General features: G+C 40.3%; 1 protein-coding gene and 1 non-coding gene across 5 annotated transcripts in view; one reads left to right on the top strand and one right to left on the bottom strand.

The window, feature by feature from the left end:
• LOC136886088 (uncharacterized) overlaps positions 1 to 15,004 on the bottom strand; it is a 73,904-nt gene that overhangs the window by 26,623 nt on the left and 32,277 nt on the right. For all 4 annotated transcript variants that reach the window (XM_067158815.2, XM_068230687.1, XM_068230685.1 and 1 more), the window contains exon 3: positions 10,071 to 10,274. In XM_067158815.2, the coding sequence (XP_067014916.2) occupies positions 10,071 to 10,274 (204 nt within the window). The remainder of the gene's footprint in view (positions 1 to 10,070; positions 10,275 to 15,004) is intronic.
• On the top strand, positions 6,681 to 6,787 carry LOC136886911 (U6 spliceosomal RNA). The gene has a single exon (XR_010861875.2). It is a non-coding gene; the product is annotated as a U6 spliceosomal RNA (small nuclear RNA).

The raw sequence follows: 15,004 nt of genomic DNA, 5'->3' as shown, positions 1-15,004 counted from the left end.
CGTATTCCCAGCGTGAGATTGGTAACAAAGTTGGTGTTTCACAATCCACAGTGAAACGCATTGCTAAGAAACTGGCTTTTGGTGAGGACTTGAATGGGAAACGGAAAGGTCATTGTGGCAGGAAACCTCTCTTTACTGAGCGTAGTGAACGATGCCTTCCAAACTTTTGCAAAAGAAACCGACATTCTACGGTGAAAATGGTAAAAACTGAACTAGAAGCATCCGGGGTACATGTTTCAGAAAGAACAAAACGGCGGAAACTGAAGGAATTGGACTTCATGGCTCATAGGCCATGTAAGAAACCATGGCTTACTCCCTGTGTGATGGCTAAGAGATTCAAATGGGCCAGGGAATACAAGGAACATGGTATAAACTACTGGAAATCGATAGGTAATAACATATAATATTTAACAAAGGGTGCTGAAGAGGATTTTGAAGTTAGGTGAAGTATTTACAAATTTCTCTATTTATTTTCAGGTATGCTTCAGTGATGAGTCAACTTTCGAAGTTCTTTCCCAGAAGGCAGCATTTGTTCGTCGCAGGTCAGATGAGAAATACCATCCAGACTGTCTTTCTCTGATAGTCAAACACCTTGATAAGATAATGGTGTGCTCAGTAATTAGCGGGGAAGCAGTAGGACCTCTTTATTTTGTCGATGGTATAATGTGCCAGGACCAGTATAAGGAAGTTTTGCGCACTCAGCTACTACCACAGATGCGCGAATGGTTCCCTGATGGAAAAAATGTGACTTTTATGCAGGACGGAGCACACTGCCACACAGCTAAATCAGTTAAAGACTTCCTGAAGAAAAAAATTACCCTTATTGTCATGGCCAGAGCATTCTCCGGCTATGAATCCTATTGAAAATGTATGGGAGGTGGTCAAAAGAGAAATAGCAAAAGAAATGATCACAACAAAAACCAGACTCATTGAAAAACTAAAAGAAGTTTGGCATCATAATCCACTAATAAAAGAGACTGTTCAAAGCTGTATTGAAAGCATGCCCAGGAGGATTAAAGCACTAATAGATGCAAAAGGTGGACCTACAAAATATTGAAACTGTGTACATTTGAAGAAAAGTGTTACTTATCACCTAAAATTTTGTGAAAGAAAGGAAAAAGAATGTCTGTACATAGTCAATAAACATCCCTTCTGTAAATAACTGTAATAAATAAGTTGTAATTATAAGAAATTTGGTAATTAATTTAAAAAACGTGAAAAAGTAGTACTGAGTCTATAATTTGGCCGGGGACTGTAATGGTACTAATCACAAATAGTCCCATGGTTCTAATGACATCATACCTTGATCGCCCCTTTTAGTCTCCTCTTACGATAGGCAGGGGATATCATGGGCGTATTCTTTGTTTGCGTCCCCCACCCACAGGGGGTCAAACTTTGATTACTTCAGACATATTGTACACAAGGTTTCAAGCACTGTACCACAACTGTACTGTAACCAGTATTATTTATCGGTAGATTCATGAGCGTGTGCTGTTACTGGCTCTTCTTTCCCTCAGTCTTATGACTAAGCAATCGTCCACAAACTGCACTGAAGTGTGATGTCTGGCATTCTCGTTCAAGATCTTCTGTTGATAAACTAAACCATAATGATCCTGTCTTAATCTATTAAAGAATTTAAAAAACTTAATCAGTGATGTCAGTTCTAGGAAGGGAATGGACGATTTTTCCCGAAACATGCAAGTTAAATTAATAATTTTCTATCATTATAAGGTGTATTGACAAGAAGACTTAAAATGAAGCTATAATCATTTCTTGAATAGAAAGCTATCTTCAGCGGACACATTGTAGGTTTATGACCTTTGTGGCTTGATTTGGTGCTCTTGAATCCTCAAACATCCATGATATGTAACAGGTGATATCATGGCCATAGATTTCTGAATCACTCAGCATTTGTTGGTTTGCGAGTGTGCACATATTTAATGTCAAAAACTTCATTTTGGTCCGTATTGAATCCAGATTCACATTAAGGAGTGAGGGTAATTGTTTCCACCTATTCAATACTACAACCATGTGAAGTCATTAATACATCACATATTTATTAGATTTCAACATAGGGACCGGTTTCGGCAACTGTATTTGCCATCATCAGCCAAAGGAAAAATTGTTACAAGGCGTTATACAAATCTATATTAACATAATTTTAAAATATATGTATATACAAATTAAACCATACTCTTAAACTATTTTGTGTATTAGGCGTACACCATAAAATATGCTAGAAATCTCTTATGCGATACATAATAATTTGTTTATTCTGTACAATCTTTCAATATAAATAGTTAAAACGTTGTCAATTCCTCGTAGTTGTTGAAAAATGCTAATTAAGCATCTAGTTTAGTTAAAATCAATCTCTTAACAAATTTTTTTACAGCTGCTTAGACATTAAGGGCATACAGTTTTTCTTGGCCAATAGGGAACATGCATGATCCGGGGTTTTAATTAAAAATATGCTAATCTGATTCAAAATTTCACGCAGAATTCAAAAATGTAATCAGAATGTACAAATAATAACTCCGAACATGATAAAAATCTAAATTAAAGTACGAAAATGTCACGTCACGCAAGTACGCGATCTCATTGGTCTGACGTTATCGTACAGGTTGACTGAATTAGCAGACGAAATAACACATAGTGTGCTGTGAGAAGCAGGATACACTTAGCGTATTTCTACTTTCTGTTAGTGTCTGGTTTGGTTAAATTCGAAGTCTATACATTGGATAATAATCTGAGTGGTATATTTTAGACTTAAAATGAATTCTGCGCACACAGTGAGGCAGAAAACTGATAAATGGTGTATAGTTCCGATGAGCAATAGCACATCGCATACCATCCCAAACAAATTGTTTATAAACGTTCCGAAGACGCTAAAACTAGGGAGAAATGGATTTTGGCGAGCCGGAAAAATGCTGGTGAAATATCGGAAAAGTCTACAGTTTATTTTTTTTAAAGATCATTTTTACGTAATTTGAATATGTTTGAATTTTCAATCACTTTTCCATGTCAGCAGTTCTAGTGGTAACACTTTGAATTTTAATGTATGATGCTTTAGTTAAATGCTTCATTTACATCTTTGAATATGAAAGTAATAAACAGTGCATTAATTAATGCTGATTATTAAAGTATTCTCCAAACCTACCCTATGTTTTGGGTGATCCATGTCTAGGTAATAAACCAAAGGGATTATGAACCATATTGACAGCTCTAATTATACCGATTTACCTTGTCATGCGACAGTTAGTTATGTCTTTATTGAAGAGCTCACATTTGTAAAGAAATTTAGGCTATAGCTAAATACTCTATAACATAACAAAAAAATAGGTGTGTACGTCATGAAAGAAAACAACGTGAATTGAACAAATATATACCGTATCTCTACACAAAACCAATGCTTGTCTGTTGGGGTCTTATAAGTTAACATTGCTCAATTATAATAATTATCATAATATTAGTGAAATAAATAACATAATTGCACACAGGTGAAAATAGTGATGTTGGTGTTTAAAATATTATCCAACTTAGCCTAAGTTTTAGGGTATACAAGCCAAGTCAATAAACCGAAGGATAAAAATACCGGGCGAGTTGGCCGTGCGGTTAGGAGCACGCAGCTATGAGTTCGCATCCGGGAGATAGTGGGTTCGAACCCCACTGTCGGCAGCCCTGAAGATGGTTTTCCGTAGTTTCCCATTTTCACACCAGGCAAATGCTGGGGCTGTACTTTAATTAAGGCCACGGCCGCTTCCTTCCCATTCCTAGGCCTTTCCTGTCCCACCATAAGACCTATCTGTGACTGTGCGATGCAAAAAAAAAAAAAAGAGTAAAAGTCACAGTACCCAAAGACATTCCTGTATTGAACGACTAAAATGTCACCAAGACACTTTTCTTGCGCGATATGCTCAGCTTGTTAAAAGACAAATGTAATTAATGTTATTGGCATTACGCCCGCTAACTACTTCTACGGTTTTCGGAGACGCCGATGTGCAGGAATTTAGTCCTGCAGGAGTTCTTTTACGTGCCAGTAAATCTACCGACACGAGGCTGACGTATTTGAGCACCTTCAAATACCTACCACCGGACTGAACCAGGATCGAACCTGGCAAGTTGGGGTCAGAAGGCCAGCGCCTTAACCGTCTGAACCACTCAGCCCGACTTGTGAAAACTAGATGAAGTCATATTTATCTTTATCATGTTTAACTTTTTCCCTCCACCAAGATATTTAATGTTTCTCTTTCATGGGCCCCGGAAGTGGGTAGGCCAGTTGCTCCAACCATAAATATATATTTTTTCGGGAATGATAGATTATAGACCTATAGTACTATGATCTTTCTTTCTTTCCTTCCTCCCTTCTTTCTTTTTTTCTTTCTTTCTTAATCAGTTTATCCTTCAGGTTTGGTTTTTCCCTCGCACCCAGCGAGGGATTTCACCTCTACCGCTTCAAGGGCAGTGTCCTGGAGCGTGAGACTTTGGGTATGATGATACAACTGGTGAGGAGGGTCATTACCTCGCCCAGGCAGCCTCACCTGCTATGCTCAACAGGGGCCTTGTTGGAGGATGGGAAGATCGGAAAGGATAGACAAGGAAGAGGGAAGGAAACGGCCGTGGCCTTAGGTGCCTGGAGGAGAAGTGGGAAAATACAAGAAACCACTTCGAGGATGGCTGAGGTGGGATTCGAAACCCCTCTACTCAGCTGACCTCCCGAGGCTGAGTAGACACCGATCCAGCCCTCGTACTATTTGTTTTTAACTTACATGGCAGAGCCGGGAATCGAAACCGGGCCTCCGGGGGTGGCAGCTAATCACATTAACCACTACACCACAGAGGCATACTAGTACTATAATGCTACCTATATGTTTATGTTAGTACTGAAATCCGATTTCTTACTTTACTAATGCTGAAAGCCCGAAAATATAATGTTATTCTTTAATATGGGAATCAGTCTAGAAGGAAATGTTGAAAGTGATGTGATTTCTATCCAGGTTCATTGTTATCCTAATACTATGAATTGAACACTTTGCACGTATTTTAAAGATGCCACTTACAAACTTGTTTTTTATCCGCGAATTTCTGCGGCCACAAAAGTCGCTATTTTTCAAGAATGATGACATCTACACATGATAGATTGTCTGACTGTGCTGTTTTGAACCTTTCTTCTGTCATTTTGAAGTTATTCGTGATCACGAATAATAAACAATCAGCTTTTAGTAACGGCTGATGCACAATGGCTGGTAGAGCTGCATGCGGTACTGGATCGTGACGTCACAGCGCGCCGCTTACGTCAGAGGCTGTTTCACTCGCCTTGCAGAAAAGCACTTTTGAACATTTTTTCAATGGTAGAAAACAAGGCAACTTACCTCATTGTAATAGAAGATAGGAAAACATGAAAGGGTCCACCTTCTCAATACAAAAATGTTATAGTTTATTTATAACATGTATTTGCACTTGGAACTAGTTTCGACGCTGTTTGGCGTCATCATCAGCCAAAATGTGGGAAATAGGCCAGCATGTAGGCATTTATATTACACAAGGCGTTACATTAAACAATACACATCTTACAAGGAGATAAAAACAGGGACGAATATAGAAACAAATGAATCGTTGAGAAAGCAAAAGTTATACATATTAAAAATAACCTTAACCACACATCTTGCAGTGCGAAAGTATTCTTCTTGAATGATTCCTGAATATAAAACACACGCGCACACATTTCTGGAGAGCCAGCAGGCAGGACAAAGTAAAGTGAAACCTTAAGAGTTTTTCTGAGAAGAGTTCATCATTTTTTCTATGTTCCGACTAACTAATGAAGTCTCCCTTGAGTTCCTGATAAACATACACAACAGGAAATTCTCCTTCACTCTCAACGATAGCTATAAAGACCAGCAGTAAATTTCATTTTAAATATTGTGCAGAGACGTGAAAGCATGATCTTGAACATGATATAACTCCTTCATTTAACCCAATTTTTTACACAAGGTGTTACATTAAACAATACACATCTTACGAGGAGATAAAAACAGGGGCGAATGTAGAAACAAATGCATCGTTGAGAAAGCAAAAGTTATACATATTAAAAATAAGCTTAACCACACAACTTGCAGTGCGAAAATATTTGCCTTGAATGATTCCTGAATACAAAACGCACGCGCACACATTTCTAAAGAGCCAGCAGGCAGGAAAAAGTAAGGTGAAACCTTAAGAGTTCTTCTGAGAAGAGTTCATCATTCTTTCTATGTTCCGACTAACTAATGAAGTCTCCCTTGAGTTCCTGATAAACATACACAACAGGAAATTCTCCTTAACTCTCAACAATAGCTATAAAAAACCAACGGTAAATTGTAATACGTTTACGTACTATTTCATTGGTGTACTTTTCAAAAAAAATATTTTTGAAAATTATGCATGTTCCCAATTATACATTCTAGTTACTAACATAGATTAAAATAAATTCAGCTAATGTCATTTTGGAATATTAAACATATTTGTGCTTGGTATGGAGGTTCATTGTAGTTCAGGTCTTCAGTGAAAAACAGCTCCTCGTAAAATGAATGTTAGCGAACTATAAAAAGGGCTTCACTCTGCCTTGGTTAAATATGAAGTTAAATGACAATCCTTTGTGAATACGATGGCTTTTAGTGATATTAATGTGCATTTTTAGTCTATATCTTGTACTCGCTTCGGCGGTACATATACTAAAATTGGAACGATACAGAGAAGATTTGCATGGCCCCTGCACAAGGATGACACGCAAAATCGTAAAGCGTTCCACATTTTTAGGGCCACATGAATGTGTCGCGCCGGCTCGTACCCATATCTGCAGCAGATCTCCAAGGTGAAGAGCCTCTAGTCGATAGACTAATGTAGGTAAGGGAAGTCCGCAAATTGGATCCGTAACTTCGGGTAAGGATTGGCTCTGAGGATCGGGGCGTGTCGGGCTTGGTAGGGAAGTGGGTCTGCACTAACGTGCCGGGCCTGGGCGAGGTGTCGGCATCCGTCATCATTTCAACGCTGGATTCGAGCTCGGTCCCGTGCCTTGGCCTCCCACGGATCTTCCTTGCTGCGAGGCCACGGTCTGCCTTGTGGCGTCGCAGTCTCCTCTCGGAGGTTGCAGCCGCGGGCGCGCGGATTCTCTTCGGCCGCCATTCAACGGTTGGCTCAGAACTGGCATGGACCAGGGGAATCCGACTGTCTAATTAAAACAAAGCATTGCGATGGCCCAAGCGGGTGTTGACGCAATGTGATTTATGCCCAGTGCTCTGAATATCAATGTGAAGAAATTCAAGCAAGCGTGGGTAAACGGTGGGAGTAACTATGACTCGTTAGTTCTGTTAGACGTGCGGCGAAATGTGAGTCAGCCTCACGTCTGATCTATACTCACGACAGGGCACCTCGTCCTCCTGAGTGGGAAATGAGGGAAGTTTCACCGGTGGGCGACTGGTGATAGGGTATAGCCAAATGCCTCGTCATCTAATTCGTGACGCGCATGAATGGATTAACGAGATTCCCACTGTCCCTATCTACTATCTAGTGAAACCACTGCCAAGCGAACAGGCTTGGGAGAATTAGCGGGGAAAGAAGACCTTGTTGAGCTTGACTCTAGTCTGGCATTGTAAGGAGACATGAGAGGTGTAGCATAAGTGGGAGATGGCAACATCGCCGGTGAAATACCACTACTTTCATAAGTTCTTCACTTACTCGGTTGGGCAGAGCGCGTGCATCACTGGCTTTCAGCCCTGGCGTCACGGTGTTCTCGAGCCAAGCGTGTTAAGGATGCGTCGTGCTCGCGGACCCTCGTCTGTCATGTCGTCGTGCGTCTGGGATTCTTCCCTAAGCACGCGCGTGAGGCAGCGTGACCGCGGCCGCGCAAATTACTCCCTCGAGTGATCCAATTCGAGGACACTGCCAGGCGGGGAGTTTGACTGGGGCAGTACATCTGTCAAAGAATAATGCAGGTGTCCTAAGGTCAGCACAGCGAGGACAGAAACCTCGCGTGGAGCAAAAGCTGGCTTGATCCAGATGTTCAGTACGCATAGGGACTGCGAAAGCACGGCCTACCGATCCTTTTGGCTTGGAGAGTTTCCAGCAAGAGGAGTCAGAAAAGTTACCACAGGGATAACTGGCTTGTGGCAGCCAAGCGTTCATAGCGACGACGCTTTTTGATCCTTCGATGTCGGCTCTTCCTATCATTGCGAAGTAGAATTCGCCTAGTGTTGGATTGTTCACCCACTAATAGGGAATGTGAGCTGGGTTTAGACCGTCGTGAGACAGGTTAGTTTTACCATACTGATGACTGGTCGTTGCGATAGTAATCCTGCTCAGTACGAGAGGAACCGCCGGTTCGGACATTTGGTTCACGCACTCGGTCGAGTGGCCGGTGGTGCGAAGCTACCATCCGTGGGATTAAGCCTGAACGCCTCTAAGGCCGAATCCTTTCTAGCCAATGTTGGCAACGATATCTCTCGGGAGTCCCGTGAGTCGAAAGGCTCCAAACAAAGTGACTTTACTAGGCGCGTCTCGTCAGTGGGGCACACCGTACAGGCCCTGTGACATTGCCGAATGGAGCAAATGTTCTTAATTATGGATAGTCTTGATACTAGTAGACTGGTGGACCGGATTTCTTGAAAAACATTACGTTCAAAGGATTTTGAGATTCTAGAAATATCTCGAACCAAGACAGACCTAAAAGAAGGAATATATTACGTATTAGCGTAACAGAAACTGAGATAAGGAAAACACTTTTGTTTCTAAGCAGAAACTCACCTTGAGCACCAAGTTGTCTGAGAGGAACTGCCTTCCGAAATGACAGTCAACAGACCGCGAGCACTAGCGGAGGGGCAGAGCATGTTATGTAGTGGAAGGGGTGATCGCGATAATTTGAGGCCATTGGTCGGGAGAGCATGGATTACGGTGGGGGTTGTAGGCAAGCGTGTTATGTATCATTTTGTATACTGGTTGGTTTATTGGTATTTTAAGATTGTTAATTACTAAAATAAGTATACCAAATAATATTGTAGGTTTTTCGAACAAATTGTTCAGATTGTAGTTAGGGTTATAGTATTGATCTAGTAAAATGAAACATTGCTCCGTTAAGTCAAGTAAAGGACCTTTCCCTATTATTTCGATGACGTCTATATCATGATTGATGTCATGAAATCTATGTTTATAGTCATTTATGTGTTGTCTTATTGCTGAGAATCTCCTATATTTAATGGCATTGACACATTCATTATATCTGATCTTGCCCAATATATGTACTGGCACAGCTGTTACAGTGAAATCTGTATACGCCCGACTTATCAAAGGTGTTAGAAGCGTTGACTAGCTACGTATTGTGTTAAGTTCTTTATTTAAAGATGATTTTGACATGATTATGACATTGGCCAAGAAACACTGAATGCCCTTAATGTCTAAGCAACTGTAAATTTATTTTTTAAGAGATTGATTTTAACTAAACTAGATGCTTAATCAGCATTTTTCAACAACTACAAGGAATTGACAACGTTTTAACTATTTATATCCGAAAGATTGTACAGAATAAACAAATTATTATGTATTGCATAAGAAATTTCTAGCATATTTTATGGTGTACGCCTAATACACAAAATAGTTTAAGAGTGTGGTTCAATTTGTATATACATAATTATATTTTAAAATTATGTTAATATAGATTTGTATAACGCCTTGTAACAATTTTTCCTTTGGCTGATGATGGCAAACACAGTTGCCGAAACCGGTCCCTATGTTGAAATCTAATAAATATGTGACGTATTAATGACTTCACATGATTGTAGTATTACCCTCACTCCTCCATGTATAAGTGTGCACATAGTCAAGATGTCTGAACATTATGAGCAGCGCATCAACATTCACTTCTGCTTCAAACTATGCAGACACACAGTGCTGAGATCAATGGTGTTGTGCAGCACGCTCAACAGAGAAGCTATTTGTGGAACCTCCACCATAACGTAGCCCCAGACTGCCTACCAGGAGGTTCCGTTGGCAAAGCAGCTAGAGTCCATCTGTACACTATTTATTTGACCTACTCAATAGCAACTTACCTGACAAGACAGAGCAGTCTTGCTGACAGACGATATGCTGCCATTGAGGATGATGGTCTTGTGCATGGGCAATTTTGAGACCTCCCGTTTGACTCTTTCCTCTTCTTCATTCTCCTCGTATATTACAGGATGTGCAATTTGTGTTTGTGATTGGGTCGTCCGGTCGGGAGTGCTGGGGATTATGTTCACCTGTACTTCAGGAACCTGGTGACAAAGAACAAACACTCACATAGAATGGGACACGCTACACCTGTTGCTCAGCTTGGCAGAAGACGAAGTGATTTATAATTAAATAAATGAAACTGTAATTCTTGACACTTCGGTTTTCAGTTATAAATGTTCCTTAACAGTGTTCTCACCAGAAAGTTTCGGCAGGTGGGTGGCAGGAATGAGTAGCTACATGGGGAATACAACGTAAAATTCAATATGATAAAATTTCAATTTATTCCCCTCAGGGCATTAACATTAACATCAGATACGTAAACATGAACTGCAAAATTGAACTTCTAGTATTCCACTGCTCATTTAAAGCTAAATATTTAAACTCCCAAAAGAAGTCATGGGAAGATTTTGGTAACAACCTGGAAAGGCTAGGTCAAGCAGCAAGGAAACCTTTCTGGACAGTAATAAAGAATCTTAGGAAGGGAGGGAAAAAGGAAATGAACAGTGTTTTGAGTAATTCAGGTGAACTCTCAATAGATCACAGGGAATCACTGGAGAGGTGGAGAGAATACTTTGAACATCTTCTCAATGTAAAAGGAAATCATCCTGGTGGTGTTGCAAACAGTCAAGCTCATGGGGAGGAGGAAAATGATGTTGGTGAAATTATGCTTGAGGAAGTGGAAAGGATAGTAAATAAACTCCATTGTCATAAGGCAGCAGGAATAGATGAAATTAGACCTGAAATGGTGAAGTACAGTGGGAAGGCAGGGATGAAATGGCCTCATAGAGTAGTAAAATTAGCGTGGAGTGTTGGTAAGGTACCTTCAGATTGGACAAAAGCAGTAATTGCACCTATCTATAAGCAAGGGAACAGGAAGGATTGCAACAACTATCGAGGTATCTCATTGATTAGTATACCAGGCAAAGTATTCACTGGCATCTTGGAAGGGAGGGTGCGATCAGTCGTTGAGAGGAAGTTGGATGAAAACCAGTGTGGTTTCAGACCACAGAGAGGCTGTCAGGATCAGATTTTCAGTATGCGCCAGGTAATTGAAAAATGCTACGAGAGGAATAGGCAGTTGTGTTTATGTTTCGTAGATCTAGAGAAAGCTTACGACAGGGTACCAAGGGAAAAGATGTTCGCCATACTGGGGGACTATGGAATTAAAGGTAGATTATTAAAATCAATCAAAGGCATTTATGTTGACAATTGGGCTGCAGTGAGAATTGATGGTAGAATGAGTTCGTGGTTCAGGGTACTTACAGGAGTTAGACAAGGCTGTAATCTTTCACCTTTGCTGTTCGTAGGTTACATGGATCATCTGCTGAAAGGTATAAAATGGCAGGGAGGGATTCAGTTAGGTGGAAATGTAGTAAGCAGTTTGGCCTATGCTGACGACTTTGTCTTAATGGCAGATTGTGCCGAAAGCCTGCAGTCTAATATCTTGGAACTTGAAAATAGGTGCAATGAGTATGGTATGAAAATTAGCCTCTCGAAGACTAAATTGATGTCAGTAGGTAAGAAATTCAACAGAATTGAATGTCAGATTGGTGACACAAAGGTAGAACAGGTTGATAATTTCAAGTATTTAGGTTGTGTGTTCTCCCAGGATGGTAATATAGTAAGTGAGATTGAATCAAGGTGTAGTACATCTAATGCAGTGAGCTCGCAGTTGCGATCAACAGTATTGTGTAAGAAGGAAGTCAGCTCCCAGACGAAACTATCGTTACATCGGTCTGTTTTCAGACCAACTTTGCTTTACGGGAGCGAAAGCTGGGTGGACTCAGGATATCTTATTCATAAGTTAGAAGTAACAGACATGAAAGTAGCAAGAATGATTGTTCATACAAACAGGTGGGAACAATGGCAGAAGGGTACTCTGAATGAGGAGATAAAGGCTAATTTAGGAATGAATTCTATGGATGAAGCTGTACGCATAAACCGGCTTCGGTGGTGGGGTCATGTGAGGCGAATGGAGGAGGATAGGTTACGTAAGAGAATAATGGACTCTGTTATGGAGGGTAAGAGAAGTAGAGGGAGACCAAGACGACAATGGTTAGACTCAGTTTCTAACGATTTAAATATAAGAGGTATAGAACTAAATGAGGCCACAACACTAGTTGCAAATAGAGGATAGTGGCGACGTTTAGTAAATTCTCAGAGGCTTACAGACTGAACGCTGAAAGGCATTACAGTCTATAATGATAATGTATGTATGTATGTATGTATGTATGTATGTATATGATGCTACTGTGCCGACAATAATGAAGATTTATCATTTAAACAAACAATTTTACAGTATTTACATTTTAATTTGGTGCTCCCAATGACTAAAATATGTATTAATATTATGTAACTAGCACATAAGTTATCTAGGTTATGTTAGCTGGGCGGTGCGCCCATTAAAGAGGTCTGAGGAAGAACACTGCTTAAAATTCAATCAAACAATCTCTGTAAATCTATGCTACTGCAACTCTTTCCTCAGATGCCATTTCCAGTACTCTCATGGGTCAGGTTATGAACCAAGTACCACCATCTTTTCCTGCTTACAATGTATCGTTGTTGGGCCTCGAAATATCGCTATGTGACAATGTTGAGGGGAGAAATAGTGACCCGCAGCACATACAATACTGAACCTTAGATGACAGAATCTTTTTGGCCAGATTTCTAATTGTAACCACCCACCCCTTTCCTGTTGGCTTCTCTGTGAACAGTTTCTTGGAACTCTGTCTTCTCACATTCGCACTGTGCGTACATACTATATCTAGATAGAACTACGAAGCTGTTGTAACACAAAAACGAACACTACAACATAGTTGCAAAAGGTGGACATACTTACAAGCTATGTTACTTGCTTTTTTTTTTTTTTTTTTATAATTCACTTTACATCACACAGACAGGTCTTGTGGCCATGATGAGATAGGAAGGAGAAAGGAGTGGAGAAGGAAGCGACCATCAAGGCACATGTGCAGTATTTGCCCGTTGTGCAAATGGGAAAGAACGGAAAACAGTCTTCAAGTTCTAAGTTTTACATTTTTTATTTTCACAGACTGCAAAGCTTTAATCCTACAATACCATAAACTCTTCTCTCTTGTCGACATACTTTACACAGCGGTAAAGGCAATTTATTTGTTGGTCTCCCTTTCAAAGAGCCTCCTACTCCAACAATTTTTTAAAAAATTTGTTATCTTTAATTCCAACATTTTTGTCATAGAAACTCACATTCTAAATTTCTAATGATACAAAAGCATCTATGCATCAAAGCACCTCTGAAAGAACGTCAAACTCTGGCACTATAAAAGCGGTAGTAAAGCCATCTGTTCTCTACACCTCTGAGTGTCTGGTGACGGGTAATAAATGTCCTCTCAGGAAACTAGAACTCAAAGAAAGGAAGATCCTGAGGAGAATACTGAAACCCGTAAGAGAAGAGAGAGGCACCTACAGAATTCGGCACAATGATGAGCTATACAAACATCAGGAAACATTGTCATGTGAATTAAAAAAAGGCACTGGGTCTTCTAAGGGCACCTAACTCACAGACATACTAGCAGGGTCTTTGCTGTGGCAGGTAGAAGGAAGACATCCCGAAACAAGTGGGATCTGAAGAACTGGGGATTCCGCATCTGTCGATACATGACCGCCTACAGTTTCTCAGCGGGAAATTTCTCCGTCACGAGTAGGAAGAACACAGGAACCAGCAGACCAATGTAGACGGAGGACAGAAAGCTGGCTCACAGCCAGAACATGAAGGAATACTGGAAGAGGAGAAGACAGCAGGCCCAAACAACTAATAATAATAATAATAATAATAATAATAATAATAATAATAATAATAATAATAATAATAATAATGCAAAATTAAGACATTATAACGCTGTAATCAAGCCTGGAGCACTGATCACTGGGGGTAGATAATTGATTCAAGATGTAGAAAAACAAATGAATCACTTTATCCACACTCCGGGTGGCCAGTGTCGCTTTCGATGGTGCAGGATTATCATCCACAGTTCAATTGTTTAAGAATGTCCCATCTGTGAAGTGCAAACAATCACCCTCAATGTAAGGTCCCAGGTAAAACCAGAATCAATTCTAGACATCACTGGCAGCTCTCAACACACACACAGGAAACTAGACAGAGGAGATTTTCAAGGTCACTGATGAAAGCAAGGGGCAGAGTCATGCCAGGGACATTGTGTCACTAGTTGAGGCTTCACAGGCCTGTATCAAAAATATTTGTGGAAGAAGGATACTCCCCTAGTAGCCCACCCACAGGATTTAATAGGACAGATATTATGAATGAGGTACACCGATTATGATTTACAACAAAGCTTTTGACAGCATTAAACATGATATCCTTCTAAATCAGCAGAAAACAAATGGGGCAATAGTAAAATTGTTAACATCATCAAGAACTAAACAGCTCAAACAACGTTAATGAAGCAGTCCTGTCCTGTAAAATGTCCGTGAAGAATTCAATGAGAATCACAATTAATAGGAAGTAAATAAACGCCATCCACCTCACTTTCTGAACAGCATCACCAGAGTAAGCCTTAAAATGGACAGTCCATTAGGAGGGTGGCTCATCTAACACAAGAATAGGATCAGCAGATGAATCGACCAGAATGTTCAAGATCCCACAGGTACACCACGGGTCCCCCGTGTGCTGGCAAATTGTGATGTAAAATGCAGGAAAACAGCCAATTTTGTCAAAAATACAACCTGGTACCAAAAATGCAGAAAGGAAACCAGGACTGAACATGGTTCAACATCA

This window comes from Anabrus simplex, chromosome X (assembly GCF_040414725.1).
Source record: "Anabrus simplex isolate iqAnaSimp1 chromosome X, ASM4041472v1, whole genome shotgun sequence".
In the NCBI taxonomy this organism is placed as follows: Eukaryota; Metazoa; Arthropoda; class Insecta; order Orthoptera; family Tettigoniidae; genus Anabrus; species Anabrus simplex.
The sequence above is the reverse complement of the archived record's forward strand: the minus strand, read 5'-3'. Positions and strand labels throughout refer to the sequence as shown.